The sequence below is a fragment of the Ixodes scapularis genome, unplaced genomic scaffold (assembly GCF_016920785.2).
Source record: "Ixodes scapularis isolate PalLabHiFi unplaced genomic scaffold, ASM1692078v2 PGA_scaffold10__122_contigs__length_95168666, whole genome shotgun sequence".
NCBI lineage: Eukaryota > Metazoa > Arthropoda > Arachnida > Ixodida > Ixodidae > Ixodes > Ixodes scapularis.
Genome location: NW_024609836.1, coordinates 57,949,761 through 57,975,885, shown reverse-complemented (window position 1 = coordinate 57,975,885; position 26,125 = coordinate 57,949,761). Strand labels below are relative to the sequence as shown.

The window sequence follows — 26,125 nt, the reverse complement described above, 5'->3', positions numbered from 1 at the left end:
GAGAAGGGAAATTGAGCGGTTTTCGAGGACTGGACCGAGCCGCACGGTTAGGGAGAAGAGGGGAAGATCGGCTGCGGGAAGAAGACGACCCATTTCCCTCTTTCCCCGTTTTTTTCCCTCCCCTTCCCTCTTCCCTCGGGACAGCGGGAAGCGAAGCAGCGCAGAGCCGACATCGCATGGAGGAGCGATGATCGCTGTCGACAAAACTCTGGAATGCTGACTCTGTACGGAACGCTGCTCTTCTTGGCTACATCGTTCGTGGATTACGCCAACTCTGCGTTCAGTGAGTACCACGCGAATACGCCGTGTAGTGACTCCATTTTTGCAGCATCGCACTACAAGGAGGTGTGATGCTTTCGTGGGAACGGGGTTCTGTCCCGAAAGCTGACCAGGTTTCCGGAGGTTTATGTTTTGTTTGATTTATTTCGCTGGTCCTCCATATGAAAGCGAATGGTACTGATTAACAAACTGAAAAATGCGTGGGGTAAGTTATTTAGGGATCTGAAGCTACTGTCTCGGCACAAAGCTGGAGAGGCAAGCCTAGCGTGTGGTCGAGGGAGTTAAAACTCCCGATGTGAACAGAGCTTTTCGCCTGCTGTAGCGAGGTAGGCTTAAGGCGCTTGTCCGTTAGAAATTAAGATAAGAATCTGTGTACGCGGGTCATTCACTGTTGTCAGACGACGGGTTGTTTAATACGAACCTAACAGGATCTGTTGCTTTGTTTGGCTTCGTTCGATTTGAGGTTCGCGCAGCCCATCTTGTTGCGTGACGATAACAGATGATCGCTATTTTTTCCCGCGTTGAGTTAGTTGTGCGAGAGGTATTGTACGATGAGAGGAATGATTGAGAGGATAAAATATTATATTAAAGATATATTCAATCAAATAAGAAGTCGAACGAGGCCAGAATTGTGTCACTTGGCGCCACATCCAGCGTTTTATGCAAAGGATTCTGCGGAAAAATGTAACGAAACCACAATGCTCTGCGGCACTTGCTGCCAAAAAGCATCGATTACATTTCTGATGCATTCAATAGATAGTTATGAAACTAATCGATGTTAAATTTAGTGCCCTGTGCGCACCAAAATTGCATAAGCGCAGATAGTGTCGACCCAATGCGCGGCCAAAGCGAGTAACGAATCTAGAAGCCTCAAACCCGCTACATTGTAAGCGAGCTGATGCCCCTTCTAAGCTCGCTTCGCCGCATAAATTTTCTGTCGTGAGGCAAAGACCGACGCTCGGCGATACATTATCTGAACGCGTCGTTGGCTCTTGCAAAGCAGGGTCTTCATATTTGGTCCAACACAATTTAATATAAAAAAAAATCTGCAACAGAATAAGAAAAACAAAAACAGAAAAATCAAGGAGCCTGACGGCTTGATGCGAGACCGGAAGTGAAGAGAGGGGGCTACTGCGTGTCGTCATAAAATGACCCACTTCCAGCGGAGAGGGGGAGGGAAACTTCTTTCTCTCTTTCTCTCTATTTCTCGCTCTTTCACTGAACCGTGCGTCCACTTTCAATTTGATATCGCGGGGGTCATTTATTTTCCTATTATTACTCAAACAAAAACGGTGATGGATGAATTTGCACCGGTGTGCCTCTGTACAATATATATGTATATATATCTTTTTAAAGGGCGGATTGATTTCACAAGCCGGTCAGCTGAAGCTCGGAGCTACGGATTGCGTTTCGGTATCGATCGCGCGGTGTGGAAATTTCTCTCCCAATAGGGAGGACGCATCAAACTCCGGTTACGAAAAAGAAAAGTAAAAACATATACGCAATAAAAAAACGACAAAAAGAAATAAAAAAAAAAAAAAAAACGTGTTGAGTTTTGACGAGGGAGCATTCATCGAGATCTTCAGAAATAATTGCTGCATACGTGTGTATAGCTATCCGAGGTAAAAAAGATTCGTGTCGTAATCAGTTGGGCTTGCGACATCAAAGCTTGGATTTTTGGCGTTGTTATAGCGTCCTCTTCGGTGTCAGTTGCGTCTGCTCCGATACGGGGCTTTGAAAACTAAGTGGATGACACATCTATTGAGAGTAACAGTAATCGATAGGTGAAACACTCGGTTATTCAAACTATCCAAAATGATTTTGTTGTCATGTCTGATGTCATCGCCATACAGAGTTCAGTTTGGTCGATGCGCTACCATTTGGGTCTTTAATGTAAAACATCTAGCGGTAACTTCACGAGCGCACAGTGATACAACGTTTGTTGATATCAATACGAATAATATTGGAAGAATCAATTTCAAAATCGTTTGGAGGTTGCAGAACAAGCACTGTTGCTGTGCTTCTAAATGCGGTGCTACCAGACGCGGCAAAGATCAGTTGTATCGGCAATCAATAATGTTTTATATTGTAATATATACGGAACTAAAACAAGATACACGTCTACCAAATATAGCCACAAAAAGTTATTCTTACTCTGTGTATTGTGAGCGAAATGTATGCTACTTTTCATGATATATATATTTTAGAAGCTCAAGAGGTAGTCGTGGAACACTCTGTCGGCTTCACTCAACGCAAAATACATTAGCGACATTTACAGGTTCTCAATTAGTCTAAGTGGTGTTGAACGCGTATTTGTATTCTCCGGTATTCGCACTATAAGAAATTGTAGATGGAAACATGTCTCGGGGCTCTTAAGGATCGATGAAGCCCACCCAATTAAGACACCATAACATTAAACTGACTTCGCTGAACTTTTGTTTAATGAGGCGATGCACTTCTCTTCTTTGGAACTGTTTGTGCTGCGTAGTTTTTAATTGATTCTCGTTTCTATGTTTTCTCAAATTCGCTTTATAGATCACCAGAACTACAACAAAGAGCCCGGTAAGTCGACTTCAACTTTGGAAAGGCACCTCAAAATTTTGACAGTTCATTCTTTCCAAGTTGTTGGGTTGTCAACCGTTCTTATTTGTTTATTTGATCAAATTATCTCGCATCGCTTAAAGCCGCGGCGACACTGATAATACCCGGTACAGAAAGACAGGCTGGAGACACTAGGGAGTTCAAGGGGTACCGTTTTTGCCCATTCGATACAGTACTATGGGCCCTCCGGTACGAACTGCGCATGCGCTGCAGCAGAAATTTTGCACATGCGCAGAAGATTCGTACAAGCTTAAAGGCTACTTTTAAATTTGGTGTGGTACGGCGATCACCTCAGGTGTAAGTTATATTCGGAAAGCGCCCGTTTTTCTGCCTTTCCCCTACGAATCCTACCAAGTGATCATAACCAATTTTTCTTGCGTGTGTGTTTTTGATAAATAACTACAGAAACCTGCTGGATATACGACGCGCAAGACTCTCTTCACCTTGCGCACCTCGTGCCTTTGTTTACCCGCCAAATGCGTCCTTATGCTTTTGTTTTTCCCTGACCTCAACCATTGACGGCGCGAGCTTTTATGCTTCGTCATTGCAGCCTCTGGGCGCCGCCATTTTGCTTCTGGTGTGTGTAGGATCGTGTTATGGCCAAGCATTGTTAAGGCGTCCCACGGTTTCCAGACTGGCACCTAAACGAAGCGTTTTTCATCCACGGTGGCCAGACTAGCTGTTGAAGTGCGGCTGTTTGAAAACGTCTATAGCATGCTTTCATAATGTATTTGGTACCTGCAGGGCTGTTTCACTTAAATATCTTATGATGTTTTTTTATTCATACTTTATGATAACGAGACATTGCTTCCACGTATGCGTTCACAGAATGATCTATTATTGTCGGTAAAACTATACCCTAATAATTGCTCGAAAATACTGTAAAATAGAATATAGAGAGGAAAAGTGACAGGCATACCGCTGGTATGTCTGTCCCTTTTTCTTTCTGAATTCTATTTTCCTAACTTTAGCTGTCCCTATTATAGTATTATGCACCAAGAAGCTCAACTAGAGCCAGTTAAATACTGTAAAAAACCGCGTATTCAAGATGGCTGCCGCAGAACTCTTTCCTCCCTTTTTCTCTTTCCAAAGTCACGTAATGATAGGGCTAAAAAAACAAAGGTTAGACCTGATTCTTCTCAGGGATTACTGCGCATGCGCAAAAACTCCTCCTTCGAAAAGTGACGTCATGAGCCTGAATTGACGAGGAACTGCAGCTCCACGAGTGTGTCTCCCGTCCCCGCCTTTGTAGAGGAGTTTGATAAATTACCTTATAAGGTGAGGATGTACAGTCAGCAGCAATATGAGCTGGCCTAGTTTAGTGCTAGCCGAAAGGGCTAAACTTCTGCATAGAGTGCGCCTCTCCGGCATGCTACGCTCTGAAACCGACTGCCGCATTGCGACAAAAGGAAATATGATAGTCCATTCCAATCTCTTTGTTAACAGCTTAACGTACCTTCCTGGGCCTCGTTGCTCGTCTTTTGTGCCTCCCCGGCCCGAATGCCGCTGGACTAGCTCATATGGCCGAACCCTATTTTGCGATACAAGGTTGTGCTCGCCAGTTGTGCAAGAGCTGACCTGTGCTGCCCGCGGCGTTTCAGAGCGCCGGCTGGGAGAGACATGCATCACCCGAACGGCGTGCGAGCTGGGAGACGCCCACTCGGACTGCGTCCACTGGCAATGCCAGTGCAAGAAGGGCTTCCGCATCGAGTTCCTTCACGGAGTGCCCGTCTGCGTTACCGGTGAGGGGACGGCAAACCTTTTCCCGTTGGCGTCAGGGAAACAAACAAAAAACAAAACGCACCCACGGAGGTTGTATAGATCTCTAGTCAAGCGAAATTATGGTGCCTGAAGCGTGTCTTCGACTGGTGTATTTATATATCGAGTTATTAGCGCACGGAGTTATTCTTTTTCTATTTTGTGCGCTAATACTTGAATATGTTATACTACCAACTTGCCCAAGTGTGAACTTTACTACAGTTTATGCCGCATTTACCCGCTTATCACGGCCGTGCTTCGAAAGAGGTTCCTAAATGGCGACAGGCTGCTTGACCGGAGCCGGCGTTTTATGCCGGTGGGTGTCGCACCCCGTGATGGTTGCTCGAAGAAATGCTGACGAAAAACTTTCAGCCTTTCAACTCTGGTGAAGGAAGACCAGCGAAGCTGTACAATGGAAAGTAATGGCCGGCCGCAAGTCGGCAAGCCAGAGTGGGAAGGCTGCCGCCATCTATGAGCGACGGCGGCAACCAGGTGCATGGCTTGCCGCCGTCGCTCATAGATGGCGGTAGGTGTCCAGAATTCGGTGTCTTCATTTCTTTGCCGGGGACACGATTCTGGGGTAAGTAGCCCTGAACAGATCCGCTGTAAAAAAAGGCGTGCAGACGCGAGGGTCGCTGTCGCCACTGCGTCCCAACTCAATGCTGCCGAAGCTGCCGTGAACTGCTGAGCTGAGAGCGAGCTACCGTACAACAGGCGTCTGCCGCATCCACCCCTGCTGCAGTATTATACCACCAGGATCGCGGTGAGCCATAGCAGGACACTTGTATGACGTCATAAGGCGGAATATCCAGGGGGTCATATTTTTGAGGATTTGGTAAACGCACCAGTCGCAGGCGCGTTCCAGGCGCCGTATTTTAAAATCCCGGTTTTACGCAAATGAGGGAGGCAGCGCCACTCGGCGGAGAACACACGAAGGAGTAAAACGCAGGAGCTTTGCTCGTATCTGAATCTACAAAGACTGCAGCAAAAACTTACGCAGCCCCGCGGCCAAAGCGCAAAGCAGATAATTTTTGGTTTTTGAAACTGGAATCGATCGCATGTGGTTTCAGGTGTAAAACCGCGTTCGTACTGATAATGCATCGTACAAAAGACTGTCCGTAGACGTTGGGGAGTTTTAGGGAACCGCTTTTGCACATCCGATATGATACGATGTGCCCTCCGGAAGGAACGGGCCCATCGTATACCGTATCTGATGTGCAAACACGGTTCCCTAAAACTCCCTATTGACTGAGGCGCGTTTCTTCCTTGTACGACGGTGCTGCCATTATTGGTCCCAAACAAAAGAAAAACAATTTCAGCCTTTTCACTGTGGTGAAGAAGGGAGGTCAGCAAAGTTCTACTATGGTAGGAATGAAGTAATGGCCGGCCGCAAGTCGGCAAGCTAGAGTGGAAAGGCTGGACAGCTACCGCCATCTATGAGCGACGGCGGCCATCAGACAACCAGCAAGCGGACAGCTAGCGCCATCTATGAGCGACAATTGCAACCAAACAACCAGCGAGCCGGTTATCTGGTTGCCGCTGTCGCTCATAGATGGCGGTAGCTGTCGAGATTTTTGTGTCATCACTTGTTTGCTGTTGGACACGATACTGGGAAAACCAGCCCCTAACAGCCCCGCTGTAAAAACTGTCGGCAAACATGTTAGAAGCATGCAAACGTATGAAGCAAACATGCTCGAGACTTTTCCGCACATAACTTTGTCATCATATGTCCGCAGCGCCCACCGTGTCTTTTGTATGGTGTACGAGCAGTTTGATGGTGCGTACCATAAGCCGCTTAATTCATACCCCGAAACACGACTGGTGGCGTATAAGTGACCGCGTGAATAAGCGATTCGAAGACGACTCTTGCCGCGAAAGGTGCGTGTGCATACCGCTTGAGTCGATGCGAAAGCGTCGCTTGATAGAACAGCCACGTCTAACAAAGAAAAACAAAACAATAGCTTCCCGCAGCGCGGAAACATATTTGCATACCTAATGCGCGCTGCGGATTCGGATAGATGGTACACTGGCGTTCTGATGTCTCGGCATTGCCAAAAAAAGAAAGAAAAGAAGAAGAAAGGCAAGACAAATGAGAAGATAAAATCACGGGAGAACAATACCGGTTGTTGGCCGAGAAAAAAAAATAAAATAAAAGGAAGTTTTGTGTCATTTTTCACTGTTCTCTTGTCCGAGCTATTGTTTCCTTAGCCATAATTCCGGACTGTAATTTTTTTTTTTTTTTTTGCGGCGCGCAAACACGTTTTTCCGTGTCTTCTTGTACTCTTGTTGCAGTAAGAGTGAGTTGGCGTTGTTCTTAGCGCGCGAATAATGCTACAATTTAGTTTTGACGATGAGGTATCCTGGTAAAAGCAGAGCCTTTTATACTGGGTAAAAGCTGTCACAAGGACAGCTTGACGAAGCCACAGGAAATGGTAATGTGAGGACACTGGCATTTCTGCAGCACTAAAAAAAATAACCATACAATGCAATTTCTATCATTAACAGAAGAAAACTCAAAAAAGAAAAGGAAAAAAAAAAGGAAGCAACATTGGAGACAGACAACCGCGCAAACGAAATATATCTATTAACGCATAGTAAAAAAAAAAAAAGAAAGAAATAAAGATATTTGCAATTCTCTTTAATGCGAAATTAGAGCGTAGCTCTTAAGGAAGAGGGTGGGAAGGTACTGAGGGGAGGGTATGACCTTCCCCCTCCCCTGCGGACCCTCCTCTTATCTTCGCCTCCCATTTAACGAGAAATGTTTGCTAAATTTCTCAGTAAATTAGCGGGGAAAATTTCCCGCTAAATTTGGCGGGTTTAGTTTCCCCGTCAAATTTAGCTGGGAAATTTATGTCGCATGACCTCAACACCAATTCAGTTTCCCCGCTAAATTTAGCAGGGAAATGGCGACGTCCCATAATGCAACGCGCGCGGTAACGCCGACGCGGACGCCGGCGCGGACACCGACGGCGACGCCGCTCAATCCAGAAACGGGCGTCTAAGAGCTGCGCTCTAAAAAAAAGAGACTGCATACGCACAGCAAAGATGATGATTTACTGAACATCAACGCTCAAGATTTTCACAATGCCACGTCACGTGGCACACCACTTGTACATATGCACAACGAATTTGACAACTTTCTTTCGTAAGACTATTTATTTTTTATAATAAGGTTTATGCTTACCCCCCCCCCCCCCCCCCCCCCCCCAAATACGGTGTATTATAGTAACTGACGCGGGTTTTGGTGAACTGTCTCTGCACGTAGTAATCAGCTAATTCCTCAACCTTGTTTCCTACAGTGCGATAATAAAACAATCAGAGCTTGTCACGCCCTGCGTTTCTTTTGTTTGCAGTGACTGTATCAAGTATTTCGAAACTGTTCTTTTAATTAGAATCTTGAATTATCAGAATACTGGCCAAACGACGAACATAGGTTCATGGGCGCGAAGCAGCTGTTGCTATAACTAGCAGGCGACGCCGCGTTTGAGTACCCTCCACATCTTCCAATCAGAGCTTAGAGCTATTACGTCACTGTACCCTCTACAAAAGAAGCAGACGAACTTTCTCGCCGTATGGCGGTGTTCCTGCTTACCGGCCAAGTTGTAACACTTGAAAAGCCGATCAATGATTGGCACTATACGAGCGCATCACAGGTCACTACGCGTGCGGGAATTTCGCGAGTGTATTCGAAGTCTTCCTTAGATCGAGGCATTGGTCCTTGATCGCTTCTGCGTCTCGTTGCAGGCTTCTTCCCGAGCCAGTGCTACTCGCACAACCAGTGCATCGAGATGGACGAGCATGCGCTGTGCGTGAGTAATGTGTGCGACTGCGAGAACGGTTACCAGAGGGAGCTCATCTACTGGAAGTACGTCTGCAGGCCCGGTGAGTGGACCGCCTTTCCTCCTGCCTTATTTGTAAATACAAAACTGCAAATTCTGTCCAGTGTCTCCTAATCAAAGCCACGTGGTCCGCGCTCCGTCAGCCAATCGTTACTTTGATTTGTTTTCGTATCCTTCTAGGTTTGTGCTCTGCTACCGCAGAGCTACTCCCGTTGTAGTTTAGCAGTTAGAAAAAAATTGTTCATTAAAGTCATAATTACTTTATTCTGTGTCTTTTTACTGCTTCTCTTGGTAGAAGAGGCACCCGAGAGGAAGGTTAACCTATTATTTAAAGCATTCTAAGCTAAATAATTTTATAATTGCGGTGATCTACCAACTATTTGTGTCAACTCTACGTTTCCTGGTCTAAAATGTTTATAGTTAACCCAACCGTCACGTACGTTCTCCTCGTAACTTTCGGATTGCAAAGAGATGCATTTTTAACGAAGCGTACACCCATGAGCGACGTGAAGGTGAACAGCCCTCTTCTTGTTTTTGACGCTCCTGCAAGTTTTGGAACAAGCTCTGTTCCAGAAGACGGCTAGAAGGCAAAGTTTAGACCCCCAAGCCACGTACCATTTGAGACGTTGAGAGTTAATATAGCTTTAGGGAGCCGTAAAACAGGCAAGAAACCAGGTAAGGTGTTCACCTTCATATTGCCGGTGGGTGTACGCATACGCGTGATGAACTTTCGTGGCTGAGCTATACGTGGCTTGGACGTGACGTAATCGTAGCCTGCTGGTAATCAAACAAATTGGGCGGTGATGTACCCCGGAAAAAATACGCATTAAGCAACAAAACCACCACAGTGGTAGCAGATGTGGCGTCAATGCAAGCCACGAATAAACGAGGATCGATGTAGTGCCCACGAGTTGTATAACGTGAACTCGTAGCATTCGACAGTAACCTAACGTGTTGAGATTCTATTACGAGGTTCTATTAAGCCCCAACGCCGATGACTTAACTAAGTTGGTTGTTTTTGTTGTCTTTCCCGTTTCCCTACCTCACTTTGTCACCTGGAGCAGAGAAATCCGACAAGAGCCTTATTATCTTCATCCTCAGCTTCACCCTGCTTCTGCTGATTGTCGTCTTACTCTACATCGGGTACGTTGTTGTCGGTGATCGTCATGTCTTCCCTTAACGCGATTAGGCTGTATCCGCAAGCGTGCTCCAACAGACATTGTCAAGCCTCCGCACACTGCAGTCACCGACAATCTAAGAAACGCAAGGTGTGACCTATTATGTTAATTTAAGCCTCTCGCTTCGCGATTGGCTGTTCCGCGTTCTTATTTGCTAATGCTGCAGCCTCACTGGCTGCGAAACGATATTCAGGTGCTCGGTCCTCGCCAAGCCCTGCTTTTTTAAAAGTCTATCAGGAACTATATAGTGACTATAGAAAAGTTAGTTCCAGAGTTGTAAAGTTTACTTCCGGAGTTGCCAAGCTTACTTCTGAAATTGTAAAGTTTACTTCCGGAGTTGTCAAGTTTACTTCCGGAGTTTCTAGCGTGGGTTCTGCCTTGCCTATACTTGCTCGCGTTAGAGTGAACCCTCCAGGTAATGCTTCAGAGCATTGTGGGATCGACCACGGCAAACGCACTTAGACCACGAAGCACGCTACCGAAGGCTCTGATTTTGTCGTAGTCGAGGCGAAACAGAGTAAAATACTTCGATATATACATATATTTTTGTGAACAGTTATTGGCGTTTTGGGCCTGTATCGGATAAACTAAACCAATGAATTTGTGTTACAGACAAATTGGTCATGCGATTCAGATGCACCACGTGCCCTTTTCAGATAAATTGTAATGGGCTCCGTTTAGTTGAATGCGTCATTTGTTTCTACAAGGAGGATGGTAGCAGGTACGTAAAGCTGCAACAGTCGCAGCTTGACGAGTCCCCACAAATGCACATTGGTCAGCATTGTGCACCCGCCCTAGACTCAACTAGACGTGCCAATGACATGTGTCAGACGAACATTACTTGTCGATGTGTGCATGCCACGTGCCGCGTAGTAACTGCGTCCGTGAATTGCAGTTATCTGAGATGCATACATTCTGACCATACTTGTGTCGCACACATACCGGATGCGTGCCCGTGTCAGAGATACGCTCACAAGCATCATCGTGCCTCGGAAGATGCACATAAATGCGGGTCGCACATTAGTCGCACATACATCACGTTCCAAGTTCAGACGCACGTCACCGTGCTCCAGTCGAAACTCTCAGACACGAATGTACTCAGGTATGCTTTACATGCATTCAAAACACACGTCCTGCGCGTGACACGGGTGTGTCATACCTACACAGGACATCCGTTTCGGAACATGTTATCCTGCCGCATGTTCCTCAAACTGTCAACTGCGAGCATGTTGCACACCATAATAGTTTGAAGGGTGAGTTGAACGAATATAAAAAGATCAACAACAGAAAGATGGAACGACGAGAGCTGTTCTAGACGAAGACAGAACAAGCGCATGTCTTTTCTCCCTTTTCAGCTCGCTACTATCGTTTGCTTTATTTGTGTTTTATCACGCTACACATGCACATAAAATGTATTCGTGCGTGCAGTATGTGTGTCACATACGCATTTCATAAACCCACTTCAGGCTGATGTGAACGTGCCTCATTTGCGTCCCATGAGATGTCTCCACATTCTTGCATGCATGTTATCTGGAACTTCAGATATAAATAAACGTGTGTTATGAGCACGCAAGATAGGCACTGCAGATAAACGTACAACTGTGTCACACGTCTTTCACAGATTCACGCGTGTATATTACATCCACGGAAATAACGTACGCAAGTTACATGCGTACACATGGGTCCGGCACGCCTCATGACAGAGCCACGCAAACGCTTTATTTTACTTCAGTAACAAAAGCAGATGACCCACTAAAGCTGCTCGACCCCGCACACAAACCCTGGTGACACAAACCAAGGGTCATCTGAGAAAACACAGATAAATTCCTTTTCCCCCTCTGCTCAGCTTTGAAGAAAGAAGGGTCGTATCCGTATCGGTGTTTGTCTCGGCCGGCGGAGGAATTGCGCGCACGCTTCTAGGGAATTTATGTAGTACCTTGACACATTTGAGTCCGTTCATTGTTTTCCCTTCCTCGTTCCATCCCCCATTTCGAAGCATGCTTCGACGTTAAAGACTCTGCTGCGAGCGAGCCGAGCGATCAATGCTAATCCTTCCCCGTACATCGACGTTTGGCTTCCAGCGTAAACGAAACCTCCTTTCCATGGAATAGCAGGAAGTATCGGCAGTAGGGAAGAGGGGAGGGGGGTCGTGATGGATGAACACGAATGCCGGGGCGGCAGCGGAGTCGACCGGGCGGGCGGTTGAATCGATAAATCAATCGAATTGAACGGAAGTCCCAAAATGATATTGTAAAAGTCGGAATATGCTATAGAAGCGGGAGTCGACGTTGTTGGCGCGCGCAGCACCACGTTCCAGGGGACTTGATGACTTCGAGTTCCTTTGGAGTTTTTCGGTCGCTTAGGGAGCGGCACAGCATTGCAAGATGAAGTCGTTTTGGGGTTTGAGTATTGGGTTAATTAGGGCGGATTCTCGTCGAAAGATGGGCTTCCCTTAGTTGTGGTATTCTGGGTCAGAGTGGTTTTGATGTTTGCTACCGGAATTGTTGAAGGAACTGGTTCAATGATTGAGGGCTTTGTGGAACGCCGCTTTCTTTGAAGTATCACCAAAGAAGAGAGATAATTTAGAGTGGAACGAATGAATTAAATGTCCTCACAGTAAACAGTAAAACTCGGCGTCGCGAGGTAGAACATTGTAATTTACATCCAGTGAGTACCTAGATTTGGATGTATATTTGTTTTGTGATATTGTCAAAATGAAGACATCTATCGTTCAAAAGTTACATATAAAAACAAACGTATTTTTAAGCATTGATACGAAAAGAGCCTTGTTTATATAAGAGCGAATAAAAACGTCAGTGTACAGTTTGGGAACATGTGATTTAGCAGACAGGCAGGAAAAGAAACAGAATCAATGTGCCTTTTCTTTAGTCAGGGGCTCACATAAATTTATTTCAACTTACACGGCGAAGAGGCCTAAATTTAAATAACCTACGTGCAACCGTCGACTGCACCTAATCTTCAAATATGCATTCTTGAGCATTCGTCATCGTTGGAAGTAAAGATGACGTAAAAAAGGCCATTAATATGAAAAAGTGTGAATAGACGAATGACTTTGCGAAGAGTGACGCTCCTGCATACAAGTGTTTACTAACATAAACTAAATGAAGATTCACCACGTGGCGACCATGTCAATTACGTGTTCAAGCGTGCAAACGCTGACGCCTCTAATTTTCCCTTCTGGACACATACAAACCTATATACTAAGCGGAGACGCCACGTAGTATTCTTTCCTCTCCTGTCTATCTTGTGTTCATGTTTTATTTTTGACATAGGACAAGCATTGTGAACAATCAACGAGACCCCAGTAGCCATGCTGATCTTCCTTGATGCCTTGCAGGAAACACTACGTTCAGTCGGAGTGCGCCGGTCCTCCAAACCCACCATGCCCGGCGTCGTCTACCATCACGGGGTTCACGGGATCGATCCAGGACGCAGACAGTGAGTCCCTGACGGCTTTTTATAATATCGAATGGTCTCAGAAGCTCGTTGATATATACTCCCCGCGACGTATTTAGTACACCAAATTAATGGTCTTCCTCCAATCACTTTAGCCAGAGAGAAGACGTCTACCGTCACTGACTGTGGCCACAAATCCTAATGGTGATGAAGTACCAGTGGCGAGAAGACGTCTACCGTCACTGACAACTTAAGAAAGATTTGTTCCGTGCATTTTATTATTGTTTCGCAGTCATTGAGATCACAGCATAAGCAAACAAGAAGGGCAAAAATTAACCCTGAAACAAACTAAATAAATTGCATTTTCAGTATTCCCTTTGTAGTGAACAAATAATAACAAAACCTACATACAAATATCTGTACTTCGTTTCAGCTTAAGTCAAGACGCTACGAGGTAAGGGGACCAATCAAGCAGCTTCAAAAGCGTACGTCACTAGGTCTTGTCTGCTTACGATTGGTTCAGCGATGATAAAGCTGGTGCAGAAACACGACAAACATGATGATGGTACGCTTATACGCTGTTTGATCGGTCCCATCAGGTCGTGGCTCCTTATCTTCGCGCATCTTGGTTCATAATTTGGTTCTTCGGAGTATTTAATCGGCTCATGCTGCAGTCTAAATACCTGCGAAGCGATACTAGGATGCTCGGGGTTCTCTACGTTTTAAGTTTCTCAGGCTTTCGGTGACTACAAATGACGAATGCCATGCCAAGTCGCTATAGTAGTCGTCTCTGATGGGTGACTGTGTCTTTTGAAATACAAAAAAAAAAAGAAGACATATGATAGTAAGGCGTTCTTGAAGTCGATCTGGCTCAAAGACTAGCGCTTGAAGGCCCAATTTCACTCACAGAATAAGCCATTGGAGACTCCGGCAAACTATAGGAGAAAACTCCGGCGAACTATAGGAGAAAACTCCGGCGAACTATACAAGCAAATGTGCAGGCTAAAGGAAGTCGGTTATACCATTCAGCGCGAAAAACACCTTACATTTCTTGCGTTGCAGCGCAGAATTCCCCATTCCATTCCCCATTCCATTCCCCATTCGGCTCTCCTCAAGATCCTCCAAGAAACCATTGAGGAACAGGGTCTTCAAGGGTTTCAGAATTCAACAGGGATGAGCCTCGACAGCTTCTTGGAGCTCCTGTCGGCATATCTTTCTGCGACGGTGGTGTCACACCAGGATCAGCAATTCTTACAAAAAAGCGGGGTGTGCATCGGGTCGCGAGTGGCCCCCTACTTGAGTGATTTGTTCCTAGCAGCATGTGGGAGGAACATTCAAGACCAGTTAAAGGATCAACGCATCGAGGCCATCTTTCGGTATGTTGATGATTTCCTTATACTAAGCAACTCTGATGCACATGAAGAAAGTAATGGGTGCTTAGACGTGGTCATGCGTAGCTTCGAACATAGCTGCCACGGATTGGCTTTTACCCATGAACTTCCCGTCAACAATTCCATACGGTTTTTAGACCTCTCATTGGAGTTTCAGCCTTCCCACGTGTGCTGGGGTTATGAACCCCGCTCATGTAAGGGGTTCCTTCCGTTTACCTCGGAGCATTCCAAAAACGTAAAACGAGGGCTGGCCACCAAAGCTTTAGTCTCGGCGCTACAGAAGTCCTGCCCTCATAAGGTGGGGCGCTGCTTTCAAGAACAGCTGCGTCGACTCCAGGATTCTGGGTACTCGAGTACCCTCCTCGTACCGGTATGTGAAAAGCTTTGTAGGCAGGTGCGACAAAATCCTGAGAAGAATCAACCAACGCGAAAGAAGCCCCCAAAGCCTTTCGCAGTGGTCCCATATGTTCACGGCATTACCCATAGGTTGAAAAAGATCGCCGGCCGACAAGGCATCCACGTTGTGTGCTCCGCCCCCAACAAGGCGTACGCCATGTGCCGTAGGGTGAACCGGAAAACCGCCCAGAACGGGACGACGACCTGCGGCACTGCGCATCGAACACCCTACGCCCCATGCGAAAAAGGAGTTGTTTACAAGATCCCTATGTCATGTGGCAAAAGCTACATAGGACAAACAGGGAGGTGCATCAACGACCGCACCAGAGAACATGCAGCCTCTGTGACCGCACTAACGTCGGCGGGCCACCTTTCGGCACATTGTCGGGTCTGCAAATGTGCTCCTGATTTCACAAGCGTTACCGTCTTAGCAAAACACCGAAAGCAGCTTGGAAGGGAGCTCCTTGAGGCGTTGGCCATTGAGGAGGGGGAGGGAGAATGCGTGAGTGTTGCCTCCATTGCGCTCTTGCCCAAAGAAAAAATGTATCTGAGGAGAGCGGCACCTCGGATGAACCAAGTTGGGACCTAGTGACTCCGAGATCCGACCGAGTAAAACGAGGGTGACACCACCGGAAGTATAAAAGACAAAAAGAAGGAAGTTTTTCAAGATCCGAAAGTCTAAGAAGAGAAAAACTCCACGGATCTGTCTAAGCTCTTACTGAAGAAGAAGCTACCTTTTTAAGATGGGGAAAGTCGAAGAAGGGGAGAACTTCACGGTTCGTGAGGGGAAAAAAAAGGAAGTTTACGTCTAAGCTCTTACTGAAGAAGATGAAGCTACCCTTTAAGGATTGGGTTGAGGAGAAGGAAGTTTATTAAAAGGGTTGATAGTCCAGCAGTTTGTTTCTTTCTCTCTTCGTCGCTTTTCATTACGTTCAGCTGGTAATCAGTAAGCAGAATGAATGTTCCATATCGAAGCAAGGTATTTTTTAAGGACGGTAAAAACCTTATTCTAGTCAGTGCGCAAGAGTGGCACAGTACAAGCATGGAAATAATTACTGAAAACGTTGTTTTGTTTCTTTGGGCCGCTCAAATCGAAAATTGAGCCTAAGATAGACATTTGTTTTATTTCTTGAGTACTATATTTCCGTAATGGAAGATAAGAAAAATCCCCAAGCTTAAGCGTCTTCGTAGAGTAACAATATATTGTAGAACAACTAAGCATCGTTTCTGTAATGTCGTCAAAAGGCGGATAAGTTTGCGCGTTGGGTTAGTCAGATGCGCTTTGAACGGCGTCGTATGGTTCACGTATGAACAAAACACTTATTTACCCCAATAGGTTGGCAATTTTTTGTAGATATGTGCAAGTTATTTTAGGGCACGAACTACTCGTGGTCGCAGCAACATCCCCTCTCCCCCCGGGCACATACACACAAACAAGCGAAAAAAAAAATGAGTGAAGAATTGTTTTCTTGACGCTTCCTCTGAGAAGACGATCAGGGTTTTGCGGCCGGTTGCGATCATGGCGCCGTGCCCAGTTTGTACCGGATCCCCTGTATTACAAGTCCACAAGGAAGGTTCTTTGGCGTTGGCAAATGGAAGCGTGATTACATACCGACTACTCTTCACCAAGTAACGTCGGCGAATGCCGCCGTACTCCATTTGTACCGGATTCCTAGTATTACGTGATACGTATCAAGTATCACTATAGTGTTACAAGGTACGCATCAAATATCAGAAGGTATGTATCACAAGTATCACAAGCAGGGTACGGCGAAGGCTGTCGTGCCCAGTTTGTACCGGATCCCCTGCATTACAAGTCCACAAGGAAGGTTCTTTGGCGTTGGCAAATGGAAGCGTGATTACATACCGACTACTCTTCACCAAGTAACGTCGGCGAATGCCGCCGTACTCCATTTGTACCGGATTCCTAGTATTACGTGATACGTATCAAGTATCACTATAGTGTTACAAGGTACGCATCAAATATCAGAAGGTATGTATCACAAGTATCACAAGCAGGGTACGGCGAAGGCTGTCGTGCCCAGTTTGTACCGGATCCCCTGCATTACAAGTCCACAAGGAAGGTTCTTTGGCGTTGGCAAATGGAAGCGTGATTACATACCGACTACTCTTCACCAAGTAACGTCGGCGAAGGCCGCCGTACTCCATTTGTACCGGATTCCTAGTATTACGTGATACGTATCAAGTATCACTAAAGTGTTACAAGGTACGCATCAAGTATCAGAAGGTATGTATCACAAGTATCACAAGCATGGTACGGCGAAGGCCGCCGTGCCCAGTTTGTACCGGATCCCCTGTATTACAAGTCCACAAGGAAGGTTCTTTGGCGTTGGCAAATTAAAGCACGATTGTAGCAGTTACATGCCAGCTACTCTTCAACAAGTAACGTCGGCGAAGGCCTGCAAAAACGTAGTTCACGTAGTCGTGCGTTTTAGAATATATTGCTAGCAACTTGCATTGTTAGTGATGCGGGTCTGTGCTGTGCATATTTAACTAGGCGCGGAACAAAACTTCAATATTGTTCGAGCAATACTGACGTTTTGCCTGACTTGTAGTAGCACGACCAAATCTTCTCGTGTTGTAGATAATTTGTGAAAATGAGATTTTCTTGTAAATGAGTATCTGACAAGCGTGAGACTGGGGTTTTACACCGATCAACATACAATCTTAATCATATTTGATAACCTGTGTCATGACATTAAATTTTCTAGAAAATAATAAAGAGGGGTTCTAAGCGGGCTTTTGTGGCAGCCTCTATTTTATAAATATGCTCCCGTCGCTGTTTCTCAGGACAAATATCGCAGGGAACCATGTTTTGCATAATGGCGTTGTTTTCCGTCCCGCTGATGTGGGGAATTGAACACCAGTGAAACGTTTCCACTTCCTTGTTCTTCCCTTATTTTTTTGCGGCAACGATGAACCGCGATTGTCTAGTTTATCTGAATAAACAAGCGCTTAAAGCTACGCTACCTACGAGGACCAAGCAGCGAGAGCAGACGACAGAAGTGAAACGACCTTCTCTCGTAGCTGACCAGAGTTGCCGCTACGCGGCGTCAATTTCGCTGAAGTCGACTTGAGAGCCTGTATTCGTGACTCCAACGAACTATAAGGGACACGCTGGTCAGCAGTGGCGTACCAACTTGTTTTGAAGGGGGGGGGGGAGGGGGCGGGGGCAAACCATACCCCCCGCCCCCCAGGGCCAGGCCCTTGGCATCGCTTTGGCGCCGCCGGCCAGTGTTTGCCCTGCCCAGTGGCTGCTGTTTCGGGGGGGGGACAAAACACATGCCTTGCCCCCCCCCCCACACACACACACACTTTGAGAAGGGGGGGGGGGCAAGCGCCCCCCTTGGCCCCCGATTGGTACGCCCATGCTGGTCAGGCAAAATAGCGGACGAAAGGAAGTCGTTTCCGTCGTTCAGCACGGGGACCACCATACATTTATTGCGCTGCAGCGTAAAATTGGTGCTGCATACAAAAACAAAGCAATCTTTCGACGGTAGAAACGTTCTTCTAGTCAGTGCGTAAGAATAACATGGCGGAAGTATAAAAATAACTACTGGAAACGATCTTTGGTTCTATGCTGCCTACGAGAACCAAGCAGCGATAGCAGATGACAGAGTCGAAACGACACCCCCTCTTGAGCTTCTCGGCATTGCCGCTACGCGGCGTCGATTTCCCTGGAGTCGCCAATTAGAGAGAGCGTACCCAACTTCTTGATCGGGGTCACGTGGTTTATGGGCCGCGTTTGCGATACAAGCTGCGAGCAGGTGCTGAAAGTGTTGATCGTCTGCAAATGTGTCCGCCTTTCCGCCTGCTTTCCTTCTCCCCACGCGACAACGCAGCGGAGGCGCACTTGCGACCGATCTCCGCAGGAGGCGTCTGCCATTAAATTGCGAATGCTCCCCGTGGTTTAAAGTGGAGCCTGTTTACAATCTACGTTCTCTAGAGTCGCCAAGAAGTAGACTACGGACACTACACTGTTGTTCGCTTTTCTTGTGGTCGCCGCCATTTCGGCGCACAGCTGGCACACTTGGAGATTGCTACGATTCGAAAAAAACAAACAAGAAAAAAACTGCGACTTCGCGAGCTTGAAATACGCCACCAGAAAGCTCGGGTGATGTAAATTTTCCCTGTCACAAACTATTTGAACATTTCTTGAAGGCAAAGAACTGTTTCCGGCAATTTCAGATAAAGCGTCAGATAACGAGATGTTGCTCACCTACCGAAAAGAATACTGTCTGATGTACGCGGTACTTGGTCGCACACGTGATAAAGCCCCCTTTTTTCGCGTTTTCTTTCTCACGCGAAGAAAGACGCATTTTCGTCGACTTGTTCATCGTATACATTCTAAAAAAGAATTGAGGCTCCAATCCACGCTGTGGAGGTGGTTGGACAACGAAGTTGTGGTATCACGTGCAACGATTGCCAACTGCATTATAGACTCTTGACAAACGCCATCAGGGCGTGCTCCAGTTTTTAACGTCCCAAAGAACTTGCGGTTTTTAAAAATAACGAAGAAAGGCCACATTAACACCGCTGTTTGAAATGTAGATGGAACGTTTAGGCCACCACTTCTCCAGATGAACACCAAAAGAACGAAGGAGTGCGAGATCTGTTAAAGCGTTTCAAATAGTCTTCTAAACCAACTTGCCTCCTCTAAGACGTAATATTGTACAGCCGCAGGCCCTAGTTGAATCTCTAACTTTGTTGTCCGTGTAGCATTTATGCTTTCTAGCACTGTCGACATAAGCAACCTCAACAGGCTTGCAGCGATGGTGCGACCGGAAGTCACTTGGGGCGCAAGCAGCAGTTGATGTTTGTAAACAGTTAAAGGGTCTATAGTCTCTATACCAAAGGATTTACGAAAGAAAAGTAAATACACTCTACCAAAACGTTTCTGTATACTATGCAAGACTTCGTACACTACCGTTGCCGCGGCAGCCTATGCAACCGCAATCTTTACCGCGAAACGCATGCGGGGAGCGCTACGTGCTCCGCATTCTTAGCGAGGCTACTGGCATCACTCCACACTTCGTACTCAACCGTTGCCGCGGCAGCTTCTGCAATCGCAATCTTTACCGAGAAACGCATGCGAGGGGCGCTATGTGCTTATCATCTATCACGTGGTTTTGATACTTGTTTTGTGGTTTCCTTACTGAAACAAGTGTCAATACCACATGATAAGAGATAAGGCGCGTGCGAACGGTGATAAGGCGCGCGCGATGGTTTTCTGTCTACTATCCTGTCGATTACTGTTCTGTCGACCAACGGGTCATATACAGCTTCGCTGTAAAATTTGGAGCATTTGCTTTTCCGTAAAGCACTTGGAAGAACCAATCGTTGAAGTCTACAAAGGGAACTCGGCGAATGACAAAACTAAGAATAAGTTTAAACCCCCCCCCCAAAAAAAAAAAAAAAAAAAAAGAAAAAAAAGAAAAACGACTTTTTTGACATTGCGAGCGAAGTTTCACAATGCTCAGCGTTACAGCGGATACTTTTTTTAATCGATACGTATTATCAGCCTCGTGATTGGCCGTTCTCACTCCTTAAATTGCAGGGATTAGCTCTCTCCCACGCTCTGCGGGTAAGCAGAAGCATACGGTTTTTTAGAGTGCACGTACGACCACAGCATTTCTCAGAAATGTAGGCTTCTGCCTGTCCGTTCGAGAGAATTGCGCCCGAGACGTCCTATCCTCTGTCTTCAGATTTTGACTGTGAAGGCAGTCTGACGACCAACCTCTGTTCACTTCCACGGAGCAATGCGTATGAAATCAGAGTAACCTCTGATTTCAGGATTAGAGATTTGAAAAAGAAGCGTAGGCAGATGGGCACTGGGAGCAAATGGAAACACACCAAATGAGGGAGTACAGGGGGCCATGGGCTGGCCGTCTTTTGAGAGCAGAGACGCAATTAATAAGTTGAAATTTGAACAAAGGTTGACAAAAATGGACGATACGCGGTGAGCACGGAAGGTGTGCAAGTATTAATACATGAATAGTTTCAACACAAAATGGACAAACCGAACCCGAGAGCTTACATTTAAATACCTTCACACTAGTGATGGGGCTGAGCAGACTACTTAAGGAAAGAGGAGGGTGAAAGAAACAGAAAGACAAATGTGGGAGGGGAGAATTTAGGAAATATCAACTTTAACAATATTCAGGTAACAAAAACAGGACATAAGAATTGAAAATTTGTTTGACAATTCACTGGGAAGTTCTTTGCTATTCGAGACGAGAATGGGAGTTTTGAGGACAAGGACGTACAGGGCTGAATTTCTGGGGACAGACGCATTATGTGCCGCCTAATGAGAGCGAGACACTAGAGCACTTGGTTTTGAAGTGCACGGGGTTTCACCCTGCCCTCGCTGAAGGGGTAACGGAGTTGGCCGGGCCTCTGGGTTTTGCTAGCGACGATGGAAGGACGGACGGTAAAAGGGTTACAGTCACAAAGAGGCAATTAGAAGATTGGTGGAAATTATCAAAGGAAAATTGAATTATGCACAACTAACTAGCACAGCTGGAGACAGGCGGGATAGAGGAAAATTGGGACTCCCTCCCGCGTGGCTCCGGCCCAAAGTCTCAACCCTGTCTCCCAGTGGGTCTGGTGCTGGGGTAACGCCGACAATGTTTCACCAGAGGAAAATTGGCGTCTCCCTCTCGTGGGGCACGGAGGGTGATGTTTTCAGTTTTTTTTCCGATCCCCAGAAGGTCATCCTGGTGATATCCCACACTGGCTGGTGATAGTTAGGGGGAGAAAAGTGGTCTTAGAAGGGCGGGAGGAATCGAATGTTTTACTTCTTAGATGTAAGCTAGGTGGCGCAAGCTACCGCCGTTACAAAAGGTATAGCCATTAACATCTATCCATCCATCCATGCAGGTCCGGAATGGGACCTGGTGGTCATCCCGAGGGCTGTGAGGCCGCCGTCCCCAGTGTTGCCCTCCAAAGAGGTACGTACGCCCATCATCACGGCAGAAATGACCAGTGCGACTAGCTGGACAGTGGAGCATCGTTTGTGAGAATAATCCACGGAGTGAGTACACTGTAGCACTGGGCAGTAACAACCAAACAGCTGAGCGAATCAGAAACCTACTCAGTTTGGATTTAGACAGTCACGTGATGCACAGGTACTAATCCATACAGATCCTGTTTTACTTACTAAAACAAGACAGTGAATAAATGTACAGAAACAATAAAGAAAACAAGCAACAGAAAGGGCAAATGTCACCTACATGCTAGGAGGGATGACACGGAGAAAGGCAGGTGTGAAGGAATACTAGTTAATATAAAATAACTGAAATGCTTACCTCAAGAGTCACTTACAGGCTTCCGAACATAAACATCACAACCCCCCCCCCCCCCCCCCAAAAAAAAAAAAAAAAAAAAAAAAGAAAAAAAAGAGGTATTTTAGGGAGGCCACCCGCCTGGCGCTAGAGCCACCAATCTAGATTCATCCCATTGGCCAAACTTTAGGGGCTGACACCTTCAACACCCCAGAGAGAAGAAAACAGACCTATGAGAAGTAGTACAGTACGTATCAGGTACGACTGAACAAGTCAGGAGGACATTACAAGAACTAGGCTATAAAATTAAAAATAACTATAAACCAGACCGGACCCGGCCTCACTATGGTACCGCATATCGGAATGAACGCCAAGTCCATTTACAAGGACGTGAATCCCCACAACGACCACAAACGAAGCATCCAATTCAAACGGCTAAATTTCCGTGAGCAAGAACCCGGAACCTACTGCTACACAGATGCCAGTTATGGCCCCGGAAACAATGCAGGCGCGATCGCTATAGTGGAACCAGAAACGGAAGCAACATACAGCCACAAAGACGCACGATTCCCCACCCACCAGTCTTGACACCTAGACACGACGCGACCGTTGGTGAAATCACAGTTAAAAGAAACAGGCAAGAGGCCATATGGAACTTAAGAGACAATATCCTGCCCTCGCATGTTATGGTTATGCTGGCAGACACAGTGACCAACCATTTCAAGACCACGGTTCAAAACCATAGGGTAAATACCGGAGCAGTAAGGCATAGGAGGGGAACGAGCTCGCCCACGAGCTCGCCCGTGGCAACCCCAATCCGGGCAACCCCATCCTATACGCTAACCCATGTTTATAAACAAACCGGAGCGCTCCTAGAGGCACGCCACCGGCGCCGCGCATGCGCGATGGAGTGTGGCCAAGAAGCGCCGCGTCCCGCATCAACAAACCATTGGAATGTCACGTTGTCGGCGTAAGCGCGAGTTTCGTGCTGTTTTTCGCGTTGGAGTTGTAAATTATACGTCTTCCTAGCAATGTCTTAGCACTTGAGTTACCTGAGCGAAATTAATGAGGCTGATTACACCGCACAGCGTCGCGTAAATGATGCGACGTGCGGTGATTCATTCGCGTGAAAGCCGCAGATTGGACTCTAAAACCATGATGAGATTCTGGTCGATATTTTCAGTCGCGACGTCGCTCGGGTTGCGCAAGAGTGGGCGATAGTTACGATGCTCGACGTTTATACTGAAAATCAAAAGCAGAATCGGACCAACATAATCAATTATAACAAGTCGGTGATGGCCACTGGTAACAATGATCAAGATATCCTTCTATCTACTGTATAGACCAGTCTACTTACCCTAAACAACCTTCAAACTTAAAAGTATTTTGAGGCCTGAACTTACATTTTATCGCAAATACCGGGTCAGCGTTTGGTATACGGGCCGCTGCCGTTTGAAAGAGTAGACAACAACAAGTGACATGTCTGAAAGAGCAGACGGCAATTCGAACGATTATGCGGCCGTTTGAACTTGTGGACGCACTAAACGTTATCCTCGGGTTGTCCGGTCAAATTTGCGATTTTCCCGCGTTCATGTTAGAACGAGACAAATAAATCTGACGGCCGCAAGTACCCGTGAATTCAACCCAAAATACTTCCCGCCCAAGCAATCCTGGTCTGGCGGCGTCTAATTTTTCCTTTTCACGGCACCTATTCACGTCCTCGGGCGAGCCGAGTAGGCAGAAAACACATGAAAGCTAATCTTCAAACCCTTCCCGAATCTTTTGGTAGAGCCCCAGTTGCAGCGTTTTGACGAAAGGCAGGTTTTACTCTGGATTCTTCCAAGGCCACACGGGAATGCACGTCCCGCATGATGACTTCCGCCCGCAGCCCCAGACCGGAAGTGCGCCCGGCACGCCACCACCGCGGCGTGACGTAACCGAGTTAAGTTTGTGTATACCATCCGGGCGATGAAGTTCGGTTTAGAGTGCCTTCATACACACGCGCGCTTTTGCTTGAGTGGTGACATCTCAGCCATTTTCACGCCCAATCGTTTTTTTATGCATTTCGAAGTGTGCGCAATACAGTGTTACTCAGCTCGAGCGCGTAGCTTTGGCTAATGCATAGACGCCATTTTATCGCCCAAGTCACGCACCAAGTGCGCGAGCGCGTCACGCGCTGGCACATTCAGTGCAACAATGGATGTCTTCACCCTGAGACAGACAGACATGTAGGCACCCTAGTTCGGTTTGACAAGCGGCGGCATCTTATGGGGAATTTTTGCAACTCCGAGACGGGCAGCGGCTCCGATCATTGGACCCGTTCTCGAGCTCGAATCCCTGAGCGCCGTTCCAAACTGTGACCAGCACTCGTGTCCGATCCCTCGGCGACATGGCCGCCTCAAAGTTGCCGATTTCGGCTACCAGCCCCGCTGACTAGCAGCCGACCGAGGCGCCTCCTGTTCACTGCCCTGGGACTATGGCCCCAATTCTATGACTCCTACATTCATCGCCCCTTTTTGCAGAAACAGAGAGCCAATACATTCAATTAGCGCAGACTAAACCGAATCTTATTAGACAAGCAATCATACATATTACACCAGGAAGATTCCACTATTGTGCGTAGGACGGAGCATCATCTCAAACGCCACTTTGGCGGCGCAGTGGCACATCACAATTCAGTACCTGCGCTCAGTACCCCCATGATACTCATCGGCTTTGGGACTGCCCAAAGGCAGCAGACAGGACTCCAGCAGAACTACAGACTCGTCTCATGCCAGTACTGTTGCTGTACACTCCCTTCAAATTGACGACGATAAAAAGCCCTCACTACGCGGTGAGCATTTAATTTATTAGTAGTGAAACTTCCGAGTTGTATCAGTTGTTAAATTTAGTCTTACTATTTATGGTCCCACTTTTTAAAGATATGCGAAAAGTTTTTGGTATTTTTAATCAAGCGCTTTTTTTTTGCCTTTTTTTTACAATGTGACTAAATTGCTTGGGCATCATTCTTTTCATGCTAATAAAAAGTGCCTTCGAAAACTTGCGGCGCTTGTCTGTACTCTTCCTACATTGGTCTATTATGGGGGCACATTCGTGTGGCATTTCCGAGAAGAGGAGTGCGCGTTTCCAACTTAGCCAGCACTTAAGTACACGCTCCCACACCTATGGCTGTATAGCCACAGAAAGTTGTGAATGAGAATAGGACAAACAATAAACCAAACCCTGCTTTGCCTTGTAGTAGTAGTGGAACGGATATTATATGTCCGGAGCATTATAGCGTCAAGAAACAGATGATTTTGTGTTACCGACTCTTTCCTATGAGTCATCAGGTTCTTCTTTCTTGCTCACACTACATGCTAATACTAGGCAATGCCCTTTATTGCTATTTGTTAAGATATGTTTCGGTGGCGCCATTTACGCTTCGTACCCGTGGCGTCACTGCCAGGATCACGTGCGGCGAACTACAACTTCGGTAGTGCGTGCAGAAAGCACGGTAGACTGTTGGTCTTATCGCGTTCTCGCCTGACATTACTTTTATCTCTTTCGATGGAAAGGGAGCTTATCCTACTAGAGACGTCATAATGAGTGTTTGGCCATATTGATGTTGAAGCTAAGTAATCTTCTAAGCACACGGAGAAGAATGAAACATTTAAAGGATGCTCATTAACCTGGCTTTTGTTTTGTCTTACCAGGACCTGCCGCCAAGTTACGAGGAGGTGATGAGGTACTTGTCGCAGCAATCGTCGAAGAGATGACGCTCGCACCACGAGGCTTGGAGACGCGCTTATCGCTGACCAAGGTCCTCGGTTCTTCAAGAATCTCACCGACGCCTCTGCTCTAAGGAACGGCTCAGTGACGCAAAGACTCCTTCTCATTCGTTTCCACTCCTTGTCTGGTCGACGCCGGGCCAACCAAAGCCGACCAGAACCAGTTTCGGTGCTCGGTGGTACCGCAGAGCCTCG

At 46.7% G+C, this 26,125-nt stretch overlaps 1 protein-coding gene across 1 annotated transcript; it reads left to right on the top strand.

Annotated features, from left to right (window-relative positions):
* The first annotated feature begins 209 nt into the window (after positions 1-209).
* LOC121046365 lies at positions 210-25,918 on the top strand. The gene is made up of 8 exons (XM_040500506.2): positions 210-283; positions 2,815-2,841; positions 4,482-4,622; positions 8,383-8,520; positions 9,542-9,620; positions 13,014-13,114; positions 21,760-21,830; positions 25,856-25,918. The coding sequence occupies exons 1-8, from the start codon at positions 214-216 to the stop codon at positions 25,916-25,918; spliced, it is 690 nt and encodes a 229-aa protein (XP_040356440.1). The 5' UTR covers positions 210-213.
* The last annotated feature ends 207 nt before the right edge of the window (positions 25,919-26,125 follow it).